Source organism: Phragmites australis, chromosome 17 (genome assembly GCF_958298935.1).
Source record: "Phragmites australis chromosome 17, lpPhrAust1.1, whole genome shotgun sequence".
Lineage (NCBI taxonomy): Eukaryota > Viridiplantae > Streptophyta > Magnoliopsida > Poales > Poaceae > Phragmites > Phragmites australis.
In genome coordinates, this window is record NC_084937.1 from 27,169,609 (window position 1) to 27,196,545 (window position 26,937).

At 45.0% G+C, this 26,937-nt stretch overlaps 4 protein-coding genes across 7 annotated transcripts; all 4 read left to right on the plus strand.

Annotated features, from left to right (window-relative positions):
- The first annotated feature begins 345 nt into the window (after nt 1-345).
- LOC133897950 (rop guanine nucleotide exchange factor 1-like) lies at nt 346-4,150 on the plus strand. The gene is made up of 5 exons (XM_062338786.1): nt 346-714; nt 834-950; nt 1,042-1,580; nt 2,877-3,227; nt 3,358-4,150. Exons 1-5 carry the CDS (start codon nt 480-482, stop codon nt 3,778-3,780), a joined length of 1,665 nt encoding a protein of 554 aa, XP_062194770.1. The 5' UTR covers nt 346-479; the 3' UTR covers nt 3,781-4,150.
- A 3,347-nt stretch (nt 4,151-7,497) lies between these two features.
- LOC133897680 (uncharacterized) lies at nt 7,498-9,112 on the plus strand. Its single transcript, XM_062338478.1, has 2 exons — nt 7,498-8,630; nt 8,738-9,112. The coding sequence occupies exons 1-2, from the start codon at nt 7,920-7,922 to the stop codon at nt 8,828-8,830; spliced, it is 804 nt and encodes a 267-aa protein (XP_062194462.1). The 5' UTR covers nt 7,498-7,919; the 3' UTR covers nt 8,831-9,112.
- A 5,825-nt stretch (nt 9,113-14,937) lies between these two features.
- On the plus strand, nt 14,938-20,282 carry LOC133896776 (putative gamma-glutamylcyclotransferase At3g02910). The gene is made up of 2 exons (XM_062337397.1): nt 14,938-15,287; nt 15,385-20,282. Exons 1-2 carry the CDS (start codon nt 15,033-15,035, stop codon nt 15,646-15,648), a joined length of 519 nt encoding a protein of 172 aa, XP_062193381.1. The 5' UTR covers nt 14,938-15,032; the 3' UTR covers nt 15,649-20,282.
- Nucleotides 20,283-20,547: 265 nt separating this feature from the next.
- Nucleotides 20,548-24,805, plus strand: LOC133896774 (uncharacterized). 4 transcript variants are annotated; one of them, XR_009905830.1, is made up of 9 exons: nt 20,548-21,132; nt 21,235-21,441; nt 21,548-21,763; nt 22,722-22,788; nt 22,878-23,024; nt 23,185-23,276; nt 23,768-23,870; nt 24,032-24,168; nt 24,309-24,325. XR_009905830.1 is itself a non-coding variant. In XM_062337395.1 (9 exons), the coding sequence occupies exons 1-9, from the start codon at nt 20,611-20,613 to the stop codon at nt 24,595-24,597; spliced, it is 1,863 nt and encodes a 620-aa protein (XP_062193379.1). In that variant the 5' UTR covers nt 20,549-20,610; the 3' UTR covers nt 24,598-24,805. The 4 variants fall into 4 exon arrangements, 2 of the variants coding, with proteins under 2 accessions (XP_062193379.1, XP_062193380.1); XM_062337395.1 differs by having other exon boundaries at nt 20,549-21,132; nt 23,768-23,953; nt 24,309-24,805; XR_009905831.1 differs by lacking the exon at nt 24,309-24,325 and having other exon boundaries at nt 20,549-21,132; nt 23,185-23,280; nt 24,032-24,046.
- Nucleotides 24,806-26,937: the final 2,132 nt, after the last annotated feature.

Sequence of the window (26,937 nt, forward strand, 5' to 3'; positions counted from 1 at the left end):
CAAACAACATTAACACCACCGCTAATCCATCGTACGAAGAAAAAAAAAGAACAAACGGAGCTAGTACTATCTCCAATTATATATATTTTTATTTTATTTTCTTTTTGATTCTCTTTCTCATTCTCATTCACTTTATTTCCTCTAATTTTCAACAGTTTTCTTCCTAAGAGAATTGTAAAATGAAAGGAGAGAAAATTCTGTTTTAGAGGAAATGATCTTTAAAATTCTTTTACGACGGAAATTGTAAAGTAAAATTATTGGAACGTAAAGAGAACGAAAATTGAAAGAATTCTGCATTCTGAAAAGAAACAGTTGGGATGGTAAAAAAAACAAATAGAGAAAGGAGCGCAGTCGCAGGCAGTGAGCTCTCTCCTGCTGCTGTGCTCCCATCGCTTTCCCCCTCCCCCTCCCCCTCCCCCCCCATCCCCAGATGCGATTCCGTCCCCACCGCGACCTCGCCTAGCCACCCCGACGCCGCAATGGCGAGTGCGTCGGAGGACGACGCCGCCTCGGAGCGCTGCTGCGGCAGCTACAGCCCCAGCGCCGACGTCAGCGAGTCCGAGACCTCCAGCGACTGCTCCGCGCCCACCACCCGCCGCTTCGCCTCCTCCTCCTCTGCCACCGTCTCACGCCTCGCGTCCTCCTCGTCCTCCCTCCCCACACCGGCCTCCGCCGCCGCCTTCTACCTCTCCAAGCCCGCCTCCGACATCTCCGGTGCGCCCCTTCCCCCCTTGCTTAGATCTCACTCCACTTCTCCCTCCTCCTCCAAAATCTTTTCTTTTCTTGTTATTTCCTCTCACAGGAAGTTCTTGCCTTTCGTTTATGTGAACCAGAGATCGACATGATGAAGGAGCGATTCGCGAAGCTCCTACTCGGCGAGGACATGTCCGGCAGCGGCAAGGGCGTCTGCACCGCGCTCGCCATCTCTAACGCCATCACCAACCTCTCCGGTACGCTCGCGTCAGCCGCCGCGCTAGCTGTTCACCCGCATTCACCCGATTTCAAATGGTTTGCGTTTCTTCGTGTTTCCGATGCGTCCAGCTACCGTGTTCGGCGAGCTGTGGAGGCTGGAGCCGCTCGCGCCGGCGAGGAAGGCGATGTGGACGCGGGAGATGGAGTGGCTGCTCTCCGTCGCCGACTCCATCGTCGAACTCATCCCCTCCATCCAGGAGCTCCCCGAAGGTGGCGGTCAGTTCGAGGTCATGGTGCCACGCCCTCGCAGCGACCTGTACATGAACCTCCCCGCTCTAAAGAAGCTCGACGCCATGCTCCTCGCGATGATTGACGGGTTCAAGGAGACAGAGTTCTGGTATGTGGATAGGGGCATTGCAGTCGAGGATAGTGGGGGTCCGTTCCCCTCGTCGTCGTCTCGCGGGCGGCCATCATCGGTGCGGCAGGAGGAGAAGTGGTGGCTGCCGTGCCCGCGAGTGCCGCCCAAGGGGCTGTCCGAGGATGCAAGGAGGAAGCTGCAGCAGAGCAGGGATTGTGCAAACCAGATACTGAAGGCAGCCATGGCGATTAACAGCGATGTGCTCACCAATATGGAGATCCCGGAAGCGTACCTGGAGACACTGCCAAAGGTAAAACACTTACAATTACAGATTCCCTGGTAACAACCGACTATACCTCTTGTTATCCATGTGGTGTGCTTGCTACAGCGTACTTCAATTGCTGATAAAAAGGGACCAATTGCGTAAAATCGCCGTGAAAGGGGCCACTTCCTATCATACATGCTTGTACATGCAGAGCTCAGTTAATGTGTGTTAGTACAATATGTCGAGTGAAAGTGCTGAGCATCAGTTATGGCTATGTTGTCGGATTGCATGAGCAAGTCTTGTCGCTCTAGCTATAGTCACTTCTAACCCAGTTTGTTTCCAATGCAGGCCCGTAGCACCTCCCTTTATTATTGTTATGAGGAGTCAATGCATGCCTAGTAGAATTTGATATAGAAGAGCTGAAGCATTCATAGCTATATTCCCTCTTAGGCCTTAGCTCTCATTGAGAGTAAATGTGTCCTGACCTGCAGCATTATCAATGTTTCTGTTGAAGGCTTGAATGCGTCTAATCGTATCACTTTGTTCTTGGTATGGAAAAATGCTAATTATTGGTTCCTTAGATAGACTCTCATATAGTATTATATTAGGAGTCTTCTGCATTTTTCACATCAACTTGGTTTTGCGCATATTGCATTTTCAACATGTTTTAGCACTGTGCCATCGTGCAATTAGTATCCCTGAACAGAGTCCGGCAGTGATTGTAATTAAGGTCATGAAGAACTGCAGAAAATCAGGTGAACAAATTCTGGTCTTAGCAGGTGAAGAACTCACCAAATTGGACCCGAACTTACTTAGAATTGACGCTTCGTAGACTTCCTTCTTCCTTCCAATAGCGGGTCTCAGCCAGGGAACTTGTGCCCCTCAATCTTCTGTTTTCATAATATAGCTTCACCGAACTTCCATACACCGATTGATTGTACGCTTGCTTACAAATGATTTTAGGATTGATGTTATTGTCAATGCATATATCAAGGCATTTCTTTCCCCCTTTGTTGATACTTGGTATATCCTTCATATGCAAAACTAAGGCCAATACTTCATTTTCTTGCTGAAGCATGTAACTGCCTTATCAATTCTTATAGCAAGTCGTGGATTTTCGAAATTGTAGGCATCTTTATAATGCCATTTGTGTGATTGAATTAGAATGTGGATTGTACATATCAGTCGACTTCTGGAAAACGATCCTTCAAGTCACTGCTGACATCTCTACTCTGCTTTTTGCGTACATAGGTTCTTTTTGCCCAAAATAGCCTTTGTTTCCAGTTGTAGTGACAGATGTTTCCACTAGTTTCGACTATACTAATATTTTTTTTTCTGCAGAGTGGTAAATCATGCTTGGGGGAGATAATTTACCGATACATAACAGCTGAACAATTCTCACCAGAATGCCTCCTAGATTGCTTGGATCTGTCATCTGAGCACCACACACTAGAAGTAGCAAACAGAATCGAAGCTGCCATCCATGTTTGGAGACTGAAAGGTCAAAAGAAGTCGACGCCTCAAGCTAAATCAAAGAAATCTTGGGGTGGAAAAGTGAAGGGTCTGGTCAATGATAAGGAAAAGAGCCACACTTTGTCCGAAAGAGCTGATGGTTTATTGCAGAGCTTAAGATTACGATACCCTGGTCTGCCACAAACTTCCCTCGACATGAACAAGATCCAGTATAACAAGGTAATATGCAAGTAATCATCCACTGATTCTGGCCAGATCAGAAGCATACAAGTACTTGTATTGTTAGAAATAGTCTTTTTTCAATTCCATTAATCAAATATTCACCTTATTTCTTGCATATCTTTTCCAGGATGTTGGGCAGTCCATACTTGAAAGTTACTCAAGGGTCCTGGAGAGCTTGGCATTTAACATAATCGCAAGAATTGATGATGTGCTTTATGTTGATGATGCAACCAAGAAGTCTGCCGCAGCCGAGTCTGTTTCGATCTTCAATCGTGGCATAGGTGTACCAGTTCAGAAGAGAATCTCACCAAGCCCATTCTCGATTCAGAATACACCGTATGCCTCCCCATTTGCAACACCCACTTTCTGCTCCTCCACTCCAGTTACAGGCAGTCCTGGAAGGGTACAGCCCCCATTAAACAAAAGTAGTTTAGGGAAACAAGAAATTAAAGTCGAGAAGATCTTTTCTGGTGATCTAGAGAAGGTCTGGACATATGCCGGAAACCTGAGCGCTAGGAAAGACGTAGGAGATGCTCCTGAGAGGGACTGAAGGGGGTGGTGATGGAAGTCGACAGGTATCAACAGATCCTGTCATTGCGGGTAGCTAGATTTTCTTTGTACAGAAGCAGCATTTGTCATTTTTTGTGCTTTCTTAGCGAGCCAGTGATTGTGTATCTCTACTTACAATTAATGGATGGCATCTGATCTGAACAGTACAGCTTGTAGTTACACTTGTTTTCTGGGCTGAGTTCAGCAGCAAGTGACTATATCCCTGCTCCCGTTGCTGATGCTTTTTTGTCGTTGAATGTATTGATAAAAAATTAACTTCAGTCGCTGTGGAATGTAAGCTGATCTTGTATTCTGATGCCTGATACTCTGCTGCCTGTTTTTGTGTTTATATATGCACCTAATGAATTGACCTGGCCCTCTTCAGTGTCTCCACAGTTTTGCTTGTTACATTGAGAGTGATTGGTTACATCTGCTGAACTGAACATGGTAAAACACGCAATACCTGTTTACTGCTGGTAATCAGATCCAAGTGACAAATGATAAAATGGCACACTGCTTGTTCATTGCTACTAGTCAGATCCAAGGGGCAAATGATCAAGCACTCTGAAACTGGATTTTTTTTTAGAAACGAAATTTACTCAGCTTTTATTGAAAGCCAATATAGAGTTATACAACTAGAACATGCTAGGGGTACTAGCTTACAGATCTTCACCACAATCTGGAACCAAACAGAGAATTAAACAGCTCACCCATGAGCTAAGTGCAACAAAAAAACACAACCATAGCTACACCAGACACAATCAATAGGTTGATATCGAAGAAGATATTCTAAAATTCCACCACATCAGACACAAGCATCTGATTCATTTTGAATGTTAGAATCCACTGCATAACCTTTGATAGAGCTGCCTCTGGAGCCTTCCTATCTTCCATTTTAAGCAAAATCTTCCATTTCCGCAAATATAAAATTCCAGAAAAAATCACATCAATAGAAAGCGCAAGAAATTTCTTTTCTATCGCTATCCTATTAGGAGCTCTTCAAACTGCCTATGCTAAACCTACAAAAAGAAATACACTAAGTTTTTGCGAGCCTTTAAAATTCGAACCAAGCAAAACATTGCATGAGACAACACCATGCAAAACGAGCTAAGGGACACTTAAATAAAATATGATCAGTTGTTTCTACAAGCCCACAAAGACAATATTTCACATTTCCTTTCCAGCCCGTTTTTTTTTTCCAGAGATGTTGCAGATTGCAATCTATTGTGGGTAGCATACCAAAGAATGATCTTAATTTTTAAAGGCAATTTGCTTTCCCAAATCTTACCAACCCCCTTACTGATAATACCCCCAAAGATGATAAACCTATAAAGAAATCTAGTTGTAAATTTTTTGGATTTATAAAGTCCAGAACACCTCATGATTATTATTATTTAAGGTCACCTCTTAAAGCCTCTCATATAACTCATGTAATCTTTCCTGTTCAATCTGGGTTTCCCAAATCTTACCAGCCCCCTTGCTGATAATACCCTCAAAGGTAATAAACCTATAAAGAAATCTAATTGTAAATTTTTTAGATTTATCTAAAGTCCAGAACACCTCATGGTTATTATTATTTAAGGTCACCTCTTGAAGCCTCTCATATAACTCCTATAATCTTTCCTGTTCAATCTAGTTTAAAGTTCTTCTGAACTCAATAATCCAGTTGTTATCCATGACACAATCCTCTACTAGAATATCAGGGTCTCCACAGAGTTTAAACAGGTCAGGGTATTGAATGTGAATAGGAGTATCACCTAGCCAAATATCTTTCAGAAGACAACCTTGTCTCCCCTATTGACCCTATAATAAGCACCCCACTTAAACAGATGTTTAACTTTATGCAGTCCTTGGTAGAATTGGGAAATACCTCTCCTCTTGGAGCTAAAGAGCATACCACCAGGCATGTATTTGGCTCTAAGGATTTGGCACCATGTCTCATCACTATTCCTAATAATCTTCCAGATCTATTTTACCAGCACACACTCATTCAGTGTCTTAGTATTTGCAATACCTAGCCCACCAAATTTCTTAGGTCTACACGCTGCATCCCATTTAACTATATGATATTTAAACTTATCTTTTGCACCTTGCTAGAAAAATATTTCCCTGATGGCGTCCATCTTGCCATGCACCCTTGCTGGTAAGAGGTAGAAACCTATAGTATAGATGGGAAGACTACTCATGAATTGGTCAGAATCAATGTTCCCCCTAAAGACATACTCTTTCCTTTCCAAGGTGTCAGTATTTTATACATCTTGAGATTTAAAGGCTCAAAATCACTCACACCCAGATGTTGATCAGAGATAGGAATGCCTAGATACTCAGAGGAAGAACTCTCAACTTATAGTTCAGCATATTAGCAATATTTTCTTTGCCTTCTTGATCCTACCAAAAAACAAACACTTACACTTTTGTGGAAGTTGATCTTAAATCTTGATAACCACTCAAAATAATACAAGATCAACTTTAGGTTCAGGATGGACTGGTCACTCCCATCAATCATAATTATAGTATCATCAGCATATTGAGTATGAGACACCCCCTTGGTAATTAAGTGATCCACCAACCCTGTAATTAGTCCTTTATTAACTGTTTTATCAATCGATTCCCCTAAAATATCAGCCACCAAATTAAACATGATGGGTAATAAAGGATTCTCTTATCTCAACCCTTCATAAGTCTTGAAATACGAGCTCCTTTGACAATTTACATTTATGCAGACCTGGTCCCCTTAGACAAATTGCATAACTAATTTGATCCATAGAGCAGGGAATATTTTTCTCTCTAAAACTTCCTATAGAAAGTTCCATTTAACTTTATCGTAAGTATTCTCAAAATCAATTTCCAGAATGACACCTTGTCTTTTGCTCTGTTTGAGTTCATGTAATACCTCATGTAGGATCACTACTCCCTCTAATATGTTTCTTCCTTTAATAAAAGTTGTTTGCTGCTGTTTAATAAGTTGATCAGCCAAATGACTGATCCTATTTATCATCATCTTGGTAAACATCTTGTAATCAACATTCAACAAGCATATAGGTATATACTGGTTGATGTTAGTTACATCCTTAATCTTAAAAAGTAATGTAAAAACCCCATAACTTAATCTTTTAAAAACAAGTACATCTTTTTGAAAATCCCTCACCATATCCATGATATCATCTTTTATCACATCTTAGAAATTTTTAAAGAAAAAGACCTCAAAACTATTTAGGTCAGGTGCAGTATCCAACTTCATGTTAAACACCACACTTTTTATCTCTTCTTCTGTAAATTCCCTGATCAAAGAGTCCATGTCTTGGTTTTGGATCTCTTGCTCCATGCTAAAAAATTCCTTGATATGGATGTGTTTCTCTGCATTAGAACCAAACAGGTCTTTGTAGAAACCCACAATATGCTTCTCCAAATCATCTTGATCAGAAATTAGGCCATTCTCAGTTTACAAAGAAAAAAATGTGACACTTTCTTCTTCTGCCATTAGCATAGAGATGAAAAAACCCACTGTTTTTGTCCCCTTGTAAAATCTAATCCTGACTATCTATCTTGCCAGTAAATTTCATCCATGAAATATAATTGTTCCATCTCTTCTTCTAACTTATATCTAAGATCCCACTCTTCAGCATTAAGACTAGCTTGTTTTGCTATCTGATAAAGTTCATCCAAATGATCATTAATTTCCTTTCTACTCTTTTTATTATCTTCAATCTGTACCAAATGCTAGCCTTTAAAAAATTGTCTAGCTTCCGAGAGGCACCCATGCACTCTGCAACTGGTGGATGATCTCTGACGCTGTGTTGTCCATGGACACGCATCGCATTGAGGAAGGAAAGAACAGCTTGTTCCTGAATCTTACGGCAACGATACCAAACTACCAAACCCTAAGGTGAAAGCAACATACTTCAACCGCAAATATACCAAGCTTTGCCTTCCTCTCCGATCATCACCTCGTCCGGAGCAGCGTCTTTCTTCTCCCCGCACGGCAAGTCTTGCAACCAGACGTTGTACAGTATAAGTAGTTGCACGGCTCTCATAACATTTCCTTCCAGCCACGTACTTTTACGCCGGAAAACAAAGTTCTTGGCAGCAACCACGTGGAACATAAGGAAAGCTCTACACTACAGATCAAGCGTGACCGGCATGGTGGACACGACGGAGGTGAAAGACGCGACGCCGGCGACGCCCAGTAGCCCGCAGATGAAGCTGCTGGTGGACAAGCGGTCGCAGCGCGTGCTGTACGCGGAGGCGCGCAAGGACGCGGTGGACTTCCTCATCGGCCTCCTGCGGGTGCCCGCGGGCCTCGCGGCGCGCGCCCTCGCCAAGCACGACGTGCCCGCCCCGGGCTCCCTGGGCAAGCTCTACGCGGGCGCGCGGTCCCTGGACGACGCGTTCTTCGTCGCCGCCTCCCCCAACCGCGACGCGCTCCTCAGCCCAGCGCTGCCATCCGCCGCGCTCCAGCTGCTCGGCGAGGGCGTGCTCCCGCCTCCGCCGCCGCCGCCTCCGGCGACGCGGTACTTCCGGTGCGCCGGGTACTCGATGCCGTGCCGCGGGAACCCGACGAACTTGACGGACGTGTCGGGCCTGCCGTGCCCGGCCTGCCGGCAGCCGATGACCGTGGAGATGCGGTGGACGCCCGGCGACGCGCACGGCAAGCTGGCGCTGGCGCAGGCGCAGGACGCGGCCGGGGAGCGCCCCGGCGGATACGTGAAGGACGTGGTGACGTTCCTGGTCATGGACGACCTCACCGTCGAACCCATGTCCACCATCTCCGCCATCATGCTGCTGAAGAAGTTCGACGTCAAGGACTGCTCCGCATTAGAAGAGATGACCGTCAACCTGGGCCCAAAAGAGGTAATAGCTCATATACAAGCATACTGCCACTGCATGCACGTCCATTGTTTACATCGTATGCCGCTGACATGTTAATTTGTAACGGGTTTTGATCGATCGATGGGCAGGCCGTGATGCTGTTGAAGGCGTCGCTGGAGTCGACGACGGCACTGACGGATGTATTCAGCAGCCGCATCTCCATTGACAGGGTTAAAGGTTGAGTGACCGGTCGTTGACATTGTTGTGCACATCAAGGAAGAAAGATGAGGTATCGCTCGTCGCCATGGAAAGGGATGGCAGGAAGCTGGTGGTGTGATCAATTAACTTGCTCGAGAGAACGGCAGCCATCGATACAAACTGTTAGAGTATATTTCTGATATCTTCAGATATAGTAGTTTACCATTAATTGTAATCTCAGGATATCTATCTTATCTTAGGAGACGCGTCTTTAAACTTTATATTCTATATATTTCACTTTCAAGACTCAATACAATGCATCAACAATATTAAGCCAAGTTATCGTATTTTTTCATGGTATCACGAGTTTGTAGATAGAAAGAATCAAGGAGCAATGATCTGCAAGTCCATAACGATGTGAATACGTGATATTATTCATTGAAGAAATGCCAAAGAAAAAACAATGTAATAAAAAAATATTCATTGGGCCCGATGCACAACATGGAACGAAATTTCCACGGCGGGCAAGAACGACGGCGCGCCGCCGACGTGCATGCACAAATGTGTCCAATTGAGTGCCGGAGTAATTCAGTAATTCTCGCAGATGGCGTGTCGCTCGGCGTCACGACGAAGCTCCTGTACGGGCTGCACTGGCATCGCCTTCGCGCCGGGCGGCCCGTACCGGCTCCGCGTCGCGCACCACCTCCTGAGCGCGCGCGGCCAGGGTGCAGGCCTACCGCGCGCCGTGAGGGAGGAGGCCGAGGCGCTGGCTACAAAGATGAAGCACGCGTGCAGGAACGGCGTCACGGCGGTCGTATTTGCAACGTTTCAAGCGACTGGTTATGGTTATTTTTTCAATCGACGTTCAATTTCGAGCTCGCCGTCGGGTTAGGGTTTCGGGGAGGAGACGAGCGCAGGAGGGTAGGAAGCGGGGGAGCGAGCTACACCACCGAGGAAGATGATGGAAAATTGGGCAAGTGAGAGGGAGAAGAAAGAAGGAAGACCGTCAGATTAAGATGGAATGACTGTGATATATCGACTGAACGAAAAGTTTTTATCAGGCAACTAAATATTAGTCTCACCCTCACGTGGCTTCTTACTGACCACCACATGCAAAATTTCTCTTTCTTCTTTCTGCCTCTACAGATCGGATCCGACTCTGAAATTTTGAGAGATTCTGTGTCACTCTAATCCCCATCTCTATGAACTTCTTTGGGATCTTTTCCCATCTATTCCGGCGTCAAATTGGAATATTTTGATGCACAGGATGATTGTCGTTTCACTTACGGACAATCCTACCAAAATTTCTTCTTTTTCCTTCTTTTTCCTTCTCCTTAGAAATCATATTTAAATTTGAAAATTTGTATGATACCTAGCAGTTGTACTCCCCCGTCTTCATAAATTTTCGTGCACGCCTGAACATCCCCGTGCTTCGACGGCGGTTCCTAGCTGTGGATTGATTCGGGGGAGGGGGTCCCTCGTTGCCGATTTTAGAGGAAGCTCCGAGAGAGACAGGCTAGCTCAGTGGAGGCGAGATGGTAAGGACACCGCGGGCTATGGAGTACGATCGGTGGGTCAGAATGGACAGGGGAGCGTGAAAATGGAGAGGTTAGCGTGGTGAAGGTGGCGGGCGCAGATCTGGCGGTGGGAGACGGGAAGCGGGAACGCTGCCGGAGAAGGCTGGGGTGGGCGGGAGGTGAGGGCGCGGCAAGGCGGGGCGGGACGAGCGAGAGGTTGAAGACGGCTATGAGCCGTTGGATGGGCATCTAATGGCTCACATATCTCGTATGAATTTTTTTTTAATACAATTTCAAGCGCATGACGAATAGGATCTGCCATTTTCCTGGGATTTTATTGCGCTTGTGACACCGGAAATTTTGGATCTCACCTGGCCGATGTTTGGTTCACCGACCAAACTAAACCTCTGTATTATGCTCAACATTTACATGAATTGTATCCATGAATCTTTGTAGGATTTTATCGCGTTTGTGCCATCGACGTCTGGTTGACAATCGCCCGCTAAGCAACAACCATGGAGACCGGAGTGTAGAATGCTTGATGTTTGCGGGATTTATGCACTAGACTGGTTTACGGAGAGCGGCCATGGAGTACGCGAGAACCTCGATGAAGGAAGCGCTCTGGGCTACGGCTGCCGTCGTGCTGGACTTCTGGTTCTGGAGCTGCTCGCATAGGTGGGGGTCAACTTCTCCCTGTTTGTCGTGGAGCTCGTGCGGGCCAACCTTGTCGACCGTTTTCTGGCTGTCGACGAGGAGCTGGACAGGGATTCACACTGCGGAAAGAGGCAGGCTCGGGGTGGCCCGACCAGAGCTGCCATGGCGAGGTGAGGTCGCTGCGGGTCGGAGCTCATTGACCCGTTAGATCCACATGATGTGGCTCCTGGGTGGCTTCTTCGCCACGAAGTGGCCGGCTGATCGGTGTACTGGGTGGTCGTTATTTCACTTACCGACCACGCCACACAAAATTCTCTTTTCACTTTCTCCCTCTAGAGATCTAATCTGTCAGTGACATAAGAATGAGAGGTTCTCGAGTCTTGAGATTAGGACAGCAGAATGCTATGTAGCGTCCTTCCTCAGAGACTATCTTCTCAAGATCTGAGAAGACCTAGTTCCGAGAAAAGTGCTCGGGGCTATGAATAGTGCTCCCCAAGTACCCATAGTTTCTCGAGAACTTAAGAAGACACAGTTCCGGAAGAGGCCGTTCGGGGTCATAAACAGTGGTCTCCGAGTACCCGTAGAGGACCCGAGAAGACACCGTCTCGGGAGAGGACGCTCTGGGGCCACTGTTCATGGCCCCAAGCGCCCGGAGTTCCCTGAGGACCGAGAAGAGACATATCCGGGAGAGGCGCTCGAGGCTATAAACAGTAGTCCCCGAGCACCCAGAGTTCCCCAAGGATTTGAGAAGCCCCTTACCGGTGGATCCCACCAGAGCTCAGCGGTGAGGTGTCAGTTGGTGAGAGGCCCGATGCTGCATTTAAGAGGGAGTGTGGCCTGTCACTTCCAACCGTTCCCCCCACGCCTGTCGTCAGTCCCTGCCACCGCTTGGCAGGAAGGCGTGTGGATATTTAATGCGACGGGTCCCATCACACATCAGCCTGCGCGGCTGGGAGATATTGTCACTGGGCTCGAGGCATATCGCCTGCCGCCCTGCTATGTCATACCTGCTCTGACCGGGCGGGCACACGAGGTTGCTCGGCGGCTGCCCGGTGGGCCCCCCTGCTGCACCTGCTGAAGCTGGCGTAATGGGCGACAAGGCCAGCTAAGAGCGCATTTTCAACCCCCGTAACATCAAACTGCAGCCCCATGATGGTTGCTTTCCATTTATGATTTATAGAGGCTCGTGCCCTCCTTTCTGGGCACGCTAAGCCTCCCCCGACGGGATAAAAGGGGATACACTCCAAAGAAAGACAAGTGTTTAGGAGAGCAACAGGCCGAAGCACACGAGTCTAAGAAGCGGAGCAGAAGTTCACTAAGCTCGAAGTAAGACCGAAGCTCTAGACTTAGACAAAAACGTTGTAACACGAGAGATCTAGAAAAAGGTATTCCAGAGCATTAATCGCATACACACAGGAGTAGGGTATTACGCTCCGTGCGGCCCGAGCCTGTCTAAAATCCCTCGAGCATTTACTCCTACTAGCATCCGATCATCCGTCCCGCCTACATCTCATATACTCGCATTAAATTCACGTACGAGGTAGATTCAGAATCATGCCCCCGGCCGAATCTCAAAGGGGGTCTCTCAGGATCCCCGCTTGAGGAGTTCATCCTCCGACAGTATTTGACTCTGAAATTTGAGAGATTCTGTGTCACTCTGATCCGAATCTCCATGAACTTTTTCGGGATTTTCTCCCATCCATGCCAGCGTCAAATTGGGATCTTTTGGTGCACGGGGTGGTTGCCATTTCATTTACCGACCTTCTGCTCATTTGGGTGTGAGGGTTCGGATGGCGATACCAATGCCCTATCTGGCGAGGCATGGAGTGCAGGTGATCTGAGCACCAAGTCGGGCTCCTCATGGGTGGCTCAGGTGGGTGGCTAGAGCCGCCATGGTGAGGTTGCGGCTGCGTATGGCAAGTTCCACTCCATAATTGATTGGTCTGGTCCATATCGGGTCACACAGTTTTGATACAACTATAACGGTTGCCCGTACTATGGTTGACAATGGTCAACAGATTTTTATAGAAAATCTCTTAAAACAAATCACGACTATTAATTGGGATCCAAATATTTGCATAAAACTCCTAAATAGGATCACAATTAATAATTACAATCCAAGTATTTACACAAAACCCCCTAAAATGGGTCGGGATTAATAATTGTGATCCAACTTGTTGCTTAAACCCCCTAAATAGTATCATGATTTATTGTTCCCTCCCTCACTCGCATCCTTTGCTCGTCTTCCTGGCCTCGGGTGGGAGCAGGGCCAGCCCTGAGGTAAGTGAGGCGGCCGTTCTGGGCCTCTAAAATCTAGGAGCTCCTCTCATACCGTGTATCAGTGATGCAAGGGTTTCAGTATTTGATTATGGTTAATTACTTTTACAAGTTCAGAATTTTTTTGAAGTTAATTACTTTTTATTTATGGTTGATACGGCAAATATTTTATTGAAAAATAGATCTGAAGAACTTCAAGCATTCAAAAGTATATTTGGTTTTTTTTTCTGAACTTGATAAACTTGTAGTTATTGGATGATATTGAACTGAAATATTGTTATGCTAAATTTGTAAATACTTTTTTTTCTAGATGGTTCATACGATGATTAGTTACAATATAATATCTGATTTAAGTGTTATGTAATTAACTTTGTCAGATATGCTAATATCTTTTATAGAGATTTTTGAGTATGCCAGAGAAACGAATTGTTATCTAATGTTTTTATTACTTATCAAATTTTATTTATTATGTATGTGATTATGGTGTTAGCTGAAAGAAGTTTTTCAAATTTTAAATTATTGAAGAACTATTTGAGATCAACAATGTCTCAAAAAATATTAAATATTTTGAAAACTTTATGTATTGAGAAGAAATTGCTAGATAAAATTGATGTTAATACCATTATTAATGACTTCGCATTTAAAAATGTTAAAAGAAATTATTTAACATGATCTTTAGAGAATGTTTAAGGTGAGCGTTGCTTTTTATGTATTTTAAGTGTTTATAAAAATAATTTTTTAATATATCAAATATTATCTTATAATTTATATATTAATTAATTTTTAATGTTTCAATTCAAGAACTACGTTTTTAGTTTGGCCAAATTGCCCTAGTACCACTGGAATTGAACTGTTTTGCTTCCATATCATTATTTTTTTGGCGATTTCAAAAATAGCACTAGTTTTGCTCCCCTCCTCCCTACGTCTAGCACTCTGTTGGATCCATTAGCATCTTCTTCTTCTTCTTCTTCTCCGATAGGTGCAGGCACTCAGAGAGAGGCGAGGAGGAAGAGGAGAAGGAGCACTTGCTTACGGGTGAGAGGATGATGGCTCGGTGGCCGACGTTGTGGGAGCGGCGCGAACAGGGAGCTCGTCTCCAGCGGTGACAACGGTGAGGTCTCAGACAAGCCTCCTCCCATCAAGCCAGTGACACGCGGCCTCTAGTAATCGAAGCCGAACTGCCGAATCAGCTCTCCTCTCTAAGCCTACCTGCCTCCTCCTTTGACTTTTCAAACACATGCGCAGGCTACACTGGGAGCAGGCCGCTGAGTCTGGACAAGGTTGAGTGAGGGGATTGGCAGCGAGGTTAGCCCACTACGATGACTATGGTTGCAGCAGCTGCTGCTGGTGCACGAGCGGCCACAACGGCCATCCCCTCCCCACATGTGAGGCTGACCAGGAGGGGTGAAATGGGATTTGGCGGTTGGTGGCTGATTCAGTGGCTCGAATTCGGCTTCGCGTATGTGGGAGTGGAGGTAGAGGCAGGCATGAGGTGGCGGCTCGCCGGAGAAGAAGGTGTCGGCGTGGATGAGGATCGAATGTGGTTGTGCAGGATGTAGTCAGGAGAGGAGAGATAGAATGGGCTTAACGGTGGTTAGATTCAGACGTGATCAGGACTGTTCGTGCAAAATCTAACGATAGAATGCTAGATGGAGCAAGAGACGAGCCGTTAGTAGTGCTATTAGAGAAATTACGGAAAAAATAATAGTATGGGAGCTAAACGGTTCGATTCCAGTGCTACAGGGCAATTCGGCCTTTTAGTTTCGTCCGAGCCACCAAAATATCGGGGCAGTGGGAGATGGCGGAGGCGCCGCCGACGATGGTGTTCGTGTACGGCACCCTGAAGCGCGGGTTCCCCAACCACCCTCTCCTCGCCGCCTCCGCCTCGCCCTTCGCCGGCGCCGTCTCCACCGCTGCCCCAGCCTCCCTCGTTATCGGCCCCTACTCGGTCCCCTTCCTCCTCCCCACCCCTTCCTCGTCCTCCGGCCGCCTCATCTCCGGCGAGCTCTATTCAGCGTCACCCCTCGCCCTTGCCAAGCTGGACGCCCTTGAGGCTCGCACCTCGCCTCCTCATTAGATTCGTTTTTCCTTCCTTTTCTACCGGTTTATTTTCCCCGTTTGAGTCTCAGTCGATTGCAACCTGCCCGCAGGGAACCCACATCGGCGTCTACGAGCGCCGCCGGCTCACCGTCGTGGTCGATGGATCGGGCGAGGCGGTGGAGGCGGAGGCTTACTTCGCGCACCCGAGCTACGCGGAGGCGCTCTGGCGGCGCTGCGGCGGTGAGGCGGCCGAGATTGGGGAGTACACCATGGACCATGCCGCCAGGTACGTCCCGCCCAGCGGGCGCTCTCCTGGCGCCGCTGGGCTCATCGATGCGATCCATGGCTTCCTCGCCACCACGCCGGACAATTAACTTGGTGTTCATGGATTGCTACCATAGTTCAGTGAATCTGTCATCTGTTGTTTCATGTGCTAGTGCTTCAGTTCCAACTCTTGTTTTGTGGAATGTGTCGTGGAATGTAAAATCCATTCATGCTGCAGATTTGCACCAACTATTTATTCATTGTATCCAATGCAATACAGTTGTATTCTGAATTCAAGTTTGTTGAAAAAAAAATCAGTCTAGTGTTGCATAGAACTTTGCTTGTCTTGTTCAGTCTAGGCTCTACAATACTGGAATGTCAGGTAGTGGTATCAGATATATCTAGCTTTACCAAAAGGAGATCTTTGTTGTGAAAAAAAAAAGAATAGCTAATAAAGTGCCTGGAAAGGCCATTGGTTGCTACACACTGTCATCGGTTCCTATCATGCCGTGCTTCTTCTTTCCGTGAGTCACACATGGCACTACAAATTAGAAAAAAAAAACCTCCAATATTTCCACCCCCCATTGCCATTCTATTGTTGCAACATGAACTATCTAACCACTGTCCTCTGCATTAGTTGCAACTTCCTCGTCATGCATGATATCTAGTATTTTCTTTTGTCACATCTAGACTGCAGAAATTCGAAACTAAAGTCAATAGAGCTTCACAATTGTGAATGCAAGTAAAATTTACAATGGTCCCTAGCCATGACAAATGGATTTCTAGTTATTATCATATCCCAGTTCCATTACCTTAATCATTTTGACATGTTATTTTCTTTCTTTGGGTTTCCTTACCGAATTGATAGAATTTGATTAGACTAGCTATCTAGTTTTAGTTTTGCGAAGTGCAAACTAATGGGGGTGTCCCTAGATAAATCAGGAGTCAGCGTTATCTCACCTATTCATGATAGTTTTACTGAGCGAAATACAATTCATATGAAGAGGTTGTTAACTGATAAGGTGGTATTGCTGTTATGGAACCTATTGATGGTAAAACAGACACATGTTTTATACCTATTCTAGTGGCATGATTACATTTCTAGAAGGTATTAATATTATAACTTGTGATACGGTGGTGTCACAGAAACTTGTTAGTTTGACTATGTTTCCTTTCTAACAGTTCACCTTGGTTCCACAATTATGATTTACATGTGCTGCTTGCATAGTGCATTGCCAATTCCGGCATTGCTATTATTGCTCTTAAAGCTAGGTAATGAGAGCTGACATATTAGTTATAATAAAATAAATGAGCTTCTGAAAAGCAATCATAATGCCGAACTATTTGGAAATCAGTATTGGAGTCCAATAATACTCCTGTCTAACATATGTCTAATGCTAAATGTTGTTTGAGTCTTCTGGCATTGCCTACTGCCACCAGGGTTCAAAATTTCGCTGGGCATTTTTTTTCGTCCTCGGGCGAAATCGCCGAAATTCGCGAAATTTTCAAAATTTTGGTCAAAATGATGCAGTCACAATTCAAAAATTTCGGCCAAAATTTGACCGAAATTACCGAAATTTCAGCAGATTGCAACCATTGACCCCAATTTTAAACATTGCTAGCTTTTTTACACTTCCAGTAGTCTCTTATAAGCGGGGTACTTCCAGGAATTAAGTGTTCATATGTGACAAATAAATAGCATAAAAGAAAGAAAAAGTGAGATCCTGACCACTATCTTTCTTTTTATCTAGTGGTAGCCGTTCTTCATTGTTAGATAGATGTCTATTTTCTTTTCTAGCTACTGTGTGGCATGGAGCCACTGTCTTTCTTTTTGTCTAGTAAGGGTTGGAAACATGCTGCGTTCTGCCGAATTTCCTCTGGGGTAGTATTTCCCGTTCTCTAAATGGCATGACCTGTCTGGATCAGCCTCACCTTAGTAACTACTAACTACACCTATTTAGTTTCTCGTGTACAAAACGGCAGCTAATTGGCAACTGCAGTTGGACGATTCAAAACTTCACACTGTTGAATGCTTTCTCAACGGATTAGTTGGGCTGTTCAGGGTCTAATTAAACAAAATCAACAATTCCATGGTAAATGCCATGGCCGTGCTCTGCTGAAAGTTAGGATCTACATTTGATGTGTAAAATGGAGATGTTTTGTTTGATCCCAATCCCAGCTTTAGGTGCAAGACAAGAAATAAAAGAAGGTGGCACGCGTTCGATGGAACGCAGCTGCTTGCCCAGGTGAATCCTGGTGACCTCCTGGACACCATGCATGCATATGAGCCCCATTGCCGCAAAGTGTCGAGTCAAACGGAAACTAACAATGAAGAACGGGTACTACTAGATAAATCAAGTACCGGGAGGAATTGATGACATGGTGCCCGTGCCCTGCGCCGTGCTCCGCCCGCTTGCCGCATCACCCGTGTGCTTCGGATGTCGTTGCCGCCACTCGGTTTGGCCACTCAGGTGAGGGAGGCAACAAGATCACACAAAAATTAAAATAATTCAAAAACAGCTGGACATTAGGGGGAGTTAGGGTTAGAATTGGAATGGGCTTGGGCTACTGAATCCATTGAGACCGGGTCCATTTGAACTGGGCCGAATTTTTTAAACCGAAATAGGCCAATTTCAGTTTGGGACGAAATTAGCGAAATTTCGCCGATCCCCCCCCCCCCCTCCCCCACTACTGTGTTAGTTGTGTTGCTTCCCCTCTGTGTCTTCTGCCTTTTGTGTGTGTGATGGTTGTGGAGTTCTTTTTTCCCTGGTTGCTGTTGTGATCCTTGATTCATAAGAGATTGCTATGATCGTTGGAGAGGCACAATTATTCCCCATATTTTCCAATCGGATATACCTTAGCACATGGCTAAACATATATGCTTTCGCTATGTTATCTAGAGGTACTAGTATACTATGTATTGTCTTCTCCGCTTTGTTACCTAGAGCTACTAGTACCTCATATGATTGTGGTCATATACTCATGTTGCTGCCTGATGCTACAGCTTAGGTAGCACTGAAACCTTGCAATCCCAGCTCAGAGGGGGCCAACGACTCATATGCCACTATGCTATTTTATCAAATCTACTTGGTATATGGATTTGCACTGACTGATTGATTCGTAGTTGTTGATCCAACAAGAAAACCTGTTAATGACGTTTTGGCTGTTAGTGGATCCATTACAAGTACTAATTCGACCTTTTCATTTGTTGCTTAAAGGAATTGGTGAACATGACTGTGATATGCACCATCTTCTCGTGTGCTGTTGGAAGCCACTAGCACATACCAAACAAGGTTTCCCATTTTCCAATCTGATCACAATATTAGCCCTGTTGACTGCATACTGCATTGATTTGATCCATCCGTAACCTTTCTCTGTTAGCCCTCAAGTGATGGTACCTTGGCATTTGCCATAACTTCGTCTTTGCACATGGTTCTGCCTCCATAGGCTTTCCACGCTAAGAGACAGGCAATTAGGATGGCATAACTTGCACTTGTATACTGATGCCACGGTGTTAATGAGCATGGTGGCATGGGTGCCAGGTAGTTGTAGGCTTCTAGCTTTTATGATTCAAACATGATAGGTTTCGGTGGGCAGTATCTCTGGAGGAGGGCACCTTGGGGAATGGAGAAGGTAAAGGCAGGTTCAACGTCCTTTTCTCTTTGGACTTTCAATTTTCATAACACAAAATACATCCTACCAGGAGCGATGGGCACAATGACAGGTGCTGCACGAGGGGCTATGGAGGGCCTGACGCTTGGTAGGGCTTGGTGGTATAGATGAAATTTCGTGTTCCTTTTTTATGATGATCATGTTCCATAAGTAGATGTTCAGAAATCTGAACATGCTATTCATCATCTTGCTATTAAAACTACACAGGAAATACTTTCTAGTTCTGTGACACCCTTTAGAGCTGACAATGGAAGTGCTAGCAAAAGAATTTGCTCTACAGATACGCATTTGTTACCAGGGCCAATCTTGTTAGCAGATTTTGGAGAGTGAAGTCCAGCTGTAGCTTTTACAATGAGGTTGAAAATACAAATCCTTTATTATTATGTTGTTCTTTAGCTAGATGGGTTTGGAGCCTTGGAATATTGTTGGTTGCTGTTTTCAAACACGGACAAGTCCGCTTCCTAGATCACGTCTGGTTTTACTTGTTGGTCAGCACAAAATTTATATTTTCCATCTAATTTGGCTGGACTGGACTAGCAGAAGTGTTAGTGTAGCTGGGAAGTCGAGAAATAAGGGGGAACTTGACTTGAGGCATCCTAATGAAGCTCTGAACTTGACTTGAGGCATCCTAATGAAGCTCTATCCTGTACAGTATCGGTTCCTGTTCATTTCATACTGTGCAGGGCTACGACCTGAACCTGGGGATGGAGTTGATGCTTGCTGAAAGGAAAGAAGGACGAGAAGTCTTTGCATGATGCTGCCACGGCGCCATGCCGCATGAGGCCGGATGGTGAAGCATGTTTTCCTGAAGTTCTCTGTCGCGGTCGTGCGTGTTGTCATCTTTCCTTGGAACCTTAACAAACATTCGTCATGTATCAAGTAAACGGCCGCTGGAAGGATTAGTTGGTTGTTGTTCTTCACGAAGGCTTGTCATGGCCTGATGGGTGTATTTTCTGGTACTGCATTATGCAATGATCCTACTGCGAATTGTATCGTGTGCTAGGTCTTGTCGTGTGACTCTACCATGCATCGCCACTTTACGATGCTCGTGTCACCGAAAAAAGTTCTGTTTCTTCGGTGGTTTGTTGATTTGTGCGATCATTTTCATTCCAGGTTGGAAAATAACATTTTTTTAGGCGTTGGAGATGGAAGAGTTCATGCTCATGATCAATCAAATCCACGTTTGACACAGCTTCTGGATTCAATCTGACCTTCTGCGTTCTCTATTTTCTTTTCCAGTGGAGAAGCTGGAGCAAGATATGTGTCAACAGAAGTCAAACCATTGAAGGAAAAAGGAGGATTTTTTTAGGTAAAAAGTCGGATGGACTTGGGTGTGTGATGTTGGGTCAGGTGGGCAGTGGGCTAGCTAGTGTAGTGTTGGGGGCAGGAAGGGGATCGCCATGGCGTCGTCGCCGCAGCAGAAAGGCCAAGGCGCCCAAGGCTCCGGCGGCGGGTGGTCTCCCGAGCAGTTCTGGTCGCTGCTGGACAAGGCCGACCGCCGCTTCGCCCGCGTGCGCGACCTCCCCCTCCTCGGCCGCCAGGAGCCCGACGAGTTCGCCAAGGCCTTCCGCATCTACACCCAGCTCTGGCGCATGCAGCAGGAGCACCGCCACCGCCTCCTCGACGCCGGGCTCCGCCGCTGGCAGGTCGGCGAGATCGCCGCCCGCATCGCCCACCTCTACTACGCCCAGTACCAGCGCACCGCCGACACCGCGCTCCTCTCCGAGGCATTCGTCTTCTACCACGCCGTCCTCGACCGCGCCTACTTCCTCGACGCCGACCACCTCGCCCCCGCCAAGCACCTCCGCTTCCTCGCCAGGTTCCTCCTCGTCGCCCTCCTCCTCGCCAGGCGCGCGCACACCGTCCCGCGCCTCGCCGCCGACATCCGCGCGCTCCTCGACGACTCCAAGAAGGTCCTCCAGGTACGGTGGTACAATTCGACCTACAACTTCGATTGACCATCAATCTGGGGATTCCGTAATTCGATTCATCTGACTCTCTTTCACACTGGTTGCGCTGTGCAGGACGCCGAATACAAGGAGTGGAAGCATGTCGTGCAAGAGATCGCGAGGTTTCTGCGAGCTGACTCCTCCTTTATGAACATGAGGCCACTCAGGTACAGCTACGCATTCGATCCTCCTCCGGACACTCTTCCTACCGTCCCTCCTACCATCAAGAAGCGAGGTCTCGTCTTAAGTGATGCAATACTATGCAGCTACTATCATAACGAGGTACCGCTTCCCCCCTTGCTCACGAGCATCTATTTATGTTTCGTTGTTCTTCTTTTTGGGGGAAAAACAACTGAGAAAACACCTTCTCTGTGGTTTGTTTATCCAGGTCAAATTTACAGATGTCACCATAGATGTATTCAGAATGCTTCAATGCCTTGAATGGGAACCATGTGGTTCTTTCGCGCTAAACAATGGTTACAGTGCCCACGACGAAAGCGGGCAAAATCATCCCAATCTCCTGAAAGATCTGAGAGATGCTGTGCTGCCTCCAAATCCCCTTAAGACAATTCTCTATCGCCCTTTGGTGACACATTTCCTAACGGTAAGTTCATTTTTTTTTTCTCATTTGGCATAATCTTTATCCTATTTTTTGGTGAATGAATGTGGTGCTCCGTGCTATTTGTGCACCGTTGTAAACACTCTGTATCCCAGTATTACAGTCATCAGTTTGGTGCACTCTGATAAAAAAAAAACTACTACACTTATCGATTTATCATCATATGTGGAAGTTTTTTGATACATTCATTTGGTTGGTCCTGATAGAAAAACTATTCAAAACTTACTGTTGCGTCAATTCAGCGAAACTGTGTAACTGCAAATCTGTGTTGCTTGTAATAATATGAAATGGGCAAGTAGGAGGACTAAAAATATAGGGAATCCTGCAAGATATACTACTATGAAATATGAACTACAACAACAACAACAACAAAGCCTTTCAGTCCCAAACAAGTTGGGGTAGGCTAGAGATGAAACCCATAAGATCTTGCAAGTCTAGTCATGGCTCTGGCACGTGGATAGCTAACTTCCACGCACCCCTGTCCATGGCTAGTTCTTTGGTGATATTCCAGTCTTTCAGATCCCTCTTTACAGACTCCTCCTATGTCAAGCTTGGTCTACCTCGACCTCTCTTGACTATGAAGTATGAACTAACTGGTCTAAATTATTAGATGATGAAGCATGAAGACAAGGAATGCTACTGAATTCCTCCACTCTGTCGGTGCACTTCCTTATGCACCCATATCCCTCCTCTTTTGTTGGTGCACCTGTTGTGCACCCTTTAGTTCATGACATGAGTGGGTTGCAAATTTTCTGAGAAAGCCCTACAAAATAGAATGCTTGAACATCAAACTTATCTTTGTGTGTGTTCCTGATTCTTTGCGTGTGCATTCATTTTTTTTCCTTTTTCTTTCAGGAGAAAAGAGTTATAATTATTGTCCGACCATTTAGTCATATATAAAATAATGACCTTATTTGCTAAAAATATGTATTTTTAAATTCAGGTCCTTGCCACCAAATGTGAGGAGCTTCCGTTGAATGGTATGATGTTAATATATCTTTCGGCTGCAGGTTGGTTCCCAGGGTTGTTTGACTAAATGTTGTCAGTTATCTATGCTGTATCGGGAGGAGCTTCTTGTTAACATTCAAATATCTTTCAGGTCAAGTGGGAACTTCTGGATTTTGTCCTGATACAGGCGAGAAGGTTGTGAGCAACTTTAGTAAGTTTGATATATCCAGTACCAGTCGCACCAGTTCAAAGGAAGACAATGAACCTTGCCTATGGTTAGACTGCCGTGAAACTGAAGGTATGGTTTCATGCTGAGTTCATGAGATTCTTGATAGTTTCTTATGCATTACAAACATGTTTTGAGGGCTTGGAGTTGATTGAAGTTGCCTTTTCGCAGACTTGAACTATATTCTTTTTAGTAAGAAGTATATTGTTTCTGACATGTTCGAAACATCTAGGTTCAAACTGCATATACCCTTGTGATCTAATCCCATTTACAAGAAGGCCCCTCTTTTTGGTGATTGACAGCAGCATCAGCTATGCATTCAAGGCAGGTTTGTTTAATCTTTTTTTCCCTCCCTAGTCCCGAGCAACCACTACTATAATTCTGACCAGTGAGGACTGGAGATTTTCTTTTTCTGTTTGTGAGTGGGTTATCCATTTGGTTGATGATCTGTACGACATTTTGTAGTCTTGAGGCAAATCACAAGTGCTTGGGTAATATGCAAACAAACCAGCTTATGTGCAAAACTTTGATGTTTTGTTCAGATGTAATTGTTTCTCTATTTCATTTTATATCATAAAACATGTAACTGGTTACTTGTCCAAATACAATCTATGGTTCATATTTTTGTCTTGACAGGGAGTGGCTTCTGTGCCCTTAATATGTTGTGGAACCTTGTGCTTTGCGCAATTTTGTTCTTATTTTAACTGTTCTTTCCATTCCCCTCTCTGTATTGGGATATTGTCCTGATATTTGTTTTTCTGTACTCTGGCTTTCTGGCATGTACTATTAATCATGATTGTCCTTTATAATCGCAGTCTATTCATGGGGCTGAGAGGGGGGAGACAGCTGCCATGTTACTTTCGCCAAGTTCCCGATCTTCTGCTGCGGGATTCACTGGTGATTCTACTCAGCATAGTGGTAGTCAATTTACTATGTTCCTCACAGCTCCATTGCAAGCTTTCTGCTTTCTGATAGGCAACAATGGGATGGATATTGACAGGGTACTTGTTTTTAGTGTCTGTTAACAAATTTCTTCAGACATTAGGTTGTCTTTAAAGCCTTGACATGTAATTTTGTAGGATGCTTATAATAATGCTGAGGAGTTATTGTCATTGTCACTAAATGAATGGGCCACGACCTTGGTTGCATCGTCTTCACTTCATCCTGTTTGGATTGAAGTATTAGGCGACCCATTCCTGAGACGGCTGCTTCTCAGGTGACCTTGTCAAATCTTGTTACTAATCCCTACTCATGCCCAACATATCAAAAGTGTATGGAAAACATGCCCTGATACGCATATTTGATATGTTGACAGTTATTGTATTGGCTGAAAGCTCAATTCGATTGTTTCTGCAGGTTTATCTTCTGCCGAGCAACCCATTCGCTGCTCAAAGCAACAAACCATAAGGCAGAATTCCTCCCAACCTGCATGCCTCCTTTGCCAGAGTCGGTTGACGCAGAGAGCATGCTCTCCCAAAGTTGTGTGATGCGAGTCGCATCATTCTTCGGCGCTGCCAGCCAGTTTTCATTTGCTGAGTTAACCACGTGGCCTGATGCCGACACCGAGGAGGCTGTTGTCAAAGAAGGTGTGGCTGTGATGACCAGAGAATCAGACGTGACACACTCATCTACTTCATCTTTTTGATGGACGAGAGACGGCGCTACCTGATCTACAGCTGATTGTTGCTCTTGGTCGGGCCTGCTCGTTCCCCCATTGTGTTATTTTCTGTTCATCTGCAGATGCAGATCCGTTTTGTAGTAATTACTAGTACTCGTTCATGCTTTGTACCACACATCAAACGGAATTAAGACTATATATATATATATATATATATATATAGGAAAACTAGTATGTACTCCTGGGTGTATGTACTCTCACCTCTCATATACCACTTTTACACATGAGTTATAGGAAAACTAGTATGTACTCCTGGGTGTATGTACTCCCACCTCTCATATACCACTTTTACACGTGTGTTATACTTCTTTATCACTTTAAATATACTTCATTAGTAATTATAAGATACTACAATACAAATCCCACGAAAATTTTTATGAAATTCCATGATTTTTATCATAATTTACGTATATACTTTTTTTATGTATAAAAAAGAGTATATAGCAAAAATGAAAGGCTAACATTGAATTTTTTTTCATACAACTCATATTGGAGTATCTTAGAATTAGTATTAGAGTATACTAAAAATGATAAAAGAGTATAAAGTGTTTGTTTAGGTGGTATATTGCATGTGGGAGTACATACTCCTAGGAGTATAGAATAGGTATATATATATATTACTTTTACTGAATTTGGTTGTCACCGCTACACAAAAAATTACTTGCAAGTTGTTTGCGAAGAGCAACGCCTTATGATGTTCATGACCGATTGGTCAGCATCTAGCAATAAAATGGATGCGTGCAGTTTGAAGCCGTATGGAGGAGCTGGATGAGAAGGTTTGGGAGCTTGTGTGGCTGGAAAGTTGTCTGTATGATCAGTACAACTACAGATGGAGCAATCTTCCGCTATTGATGTCCTTGTGTCATTGCGCACGATGCTAACTAGTGCCCAGACTGATGCTCATCGATATGTACTAGGCGTTGAACACAAGGTGAGTAGGATGCAAGCTGCTTTGGCATGTGGCAATGGCACGCATCACGGCCGCAATTCTGGGATGCTGGGAGGAGGATCTGCCGGCGCTCAAATTGGGCCGGGAGGAGAGGAGGCATGTGCATAATGTCGTTGTGCATATGCATAACGGCTGGAGCCCACAATTTGCTTTGGGCTGGTCCTACCACTGATGTGAATACCTGGCCAGGCGGCGCTGGAGCACGCCCGCTTCCTGCATGCGCCACGTCCGCCCGGAGGACTCGGACTCGGACTCGGTCGCGGGAGCGTGGAAGCCGGCGGACCCGGCAGCTCTCTCCTTTTAAAAGGGAGATTCTAGCGTGTCCGGACGCTTACTGTTCATTGCAACATCGAAAATTAATATTTATAATATTTAAAATTAACATTTGTAACATAAAAATGCACTAAAATAGCACATAGATTTGGATAAAAAAATTATTCAATTGAGTTAATTCTTATATTTCGTATCTTTAATGTTTCATAGGTTCAAATTTAATATTTCAGATGTAATAAAAATTTGTTGCAGAAGTTATTTTCGTTTGTTGTACTCAATTCATGCATTAAAAAATTATCCATTTAAGTTAATTTCTATATTTTCATATCTCTAATATATTATATGTTCAAATATAATATTTTAGACGTTATAAAAATTTATTGTCATAGTTACTTTTTATGTTACATTCAACATCTGACGTTTGATTTTTTTATCCTTCATACCGTTGTAAAAAACGGAGCTCTCCTATTTTTACCCAATCTGCAACCTCATCACCTTCCCGTCTCCACTCTTCTCCTTGTCCAGCTCAATTCCGTTGCGGTTCACCTCGTCTCCAACTCCGACAGGCCAGCCCACCGACCCCGTTGAGGCCGCCAGTGTCAGGCACTGCAGCTATCAAAACCTGATGACCTGAAGAAGCTAAAGGCAACGGCTGCAGAGAAGAGCAAGACAGAGACGCGAGACTGAAGATCCAACGGTCCACTTCAGAAGATATTGTTTCAACTCATCCGATGGCTGGAAAGCATCCTGGAATATACTATTTTCCTTTACTGTTCTCTACCGCTTCAGCAGAATGCTGTAGCTTTTTGCCTGTAACTTTTGAACAGTTATTTTGAATATTTAGGCAGAGGGAGCAGGTGAGATGGGGTGTGAAAAGAAGTTGCTCTAGTTTAGCCTAAGTAAACGTAGCTTCTGGATCCAACTCAATTGTTCTTGTTGAGCTCTTCATCGCTTTGATGTTCCCTCTGTTCGATTCCATCATGGGATCTGACAATTGGTAATCAGAGCCTTTGTTCCTCGGATCGAAATTTTGGCGATTTTTTTTTCAGCAATCGGTTTCCTGGGATCAGAATGCCTTACAAGCA

Excerpts from the sequence above, each read along its gene's own strand:
- LOC133896774 (XM_062337395.1), top strand. The coding sequence starts at position 20,611 with ATGGCGTCGTCGCCGCAGCAGAAAGGCCAAGGCGCCCAAGGCTCCGGC. Across the intron at positions 23,025-23,184 it reads AGACTGCCGTGAAACTGAAG|GTTCAAACTGCATATACCCT; the intron begins GTATGGTTTCAT and ends CGAAACATCTAG. Across the intron at positions 23,277-23,767 it reads GCATCAGCTATGCATTCAAG|TCTATTCATGGGGCTGAGAG; the intron begins GCAGGTTTGTTT and ends TTATAATCGCAG.
- LOC133897680 (XM_062338478.1), top strand. The coding sequence starts at position 7,920 with ATGGTGGACACGACGGAGGTGAAAGACGCGACGCCGGCGACGCCCAGT. Across the intron at positions 8,631-8,737 it reads TCAACCTGGGCCCAAAAGAG|GCCGTGATGCTGTTGAAGGC; the intron begins GTAATAGCTCAT and ends ATCGATGGGCAG.
- LOC133896776 (XM_062337397.1), top strand. The coding sequence starts at position 15,033 with ATGGCGGAGGCGCCGCCGACGATGGTGTTCGTGTACGGCACCCTGAAG. Across the intron at positions 15,288-15,384 it reads CCAAGCTGGACGCCCTTGAG|GGAACCCACATCGGCGTCTA; the intron begins GCTCGCACCTCG and ends ACCTGCCCGCAG.
- LOC133897950 (XM_062338786.1), top strand. The coding sequence starts at position 480 with ATGGCGAGTGCGTCGGAGGACGACGCCGCCTCGGAGCGCTGCTGCGGC. Across the intron at positions 951-1,041 it reads CGCCATCACCAACCTCTCCG|CTACCGTGTTCGGCGAGCTG; the intron begins GTACGCTCGCGT and ends CGATGCGTCCAG. Across the intron at positions 3,228-3,357 it reads ACAAGATCCAGTATAACAAG|GATGTTGGGCAGTCCATACT; the intron begins GTAATATGCAAG and ends TATCTTTTCCAG.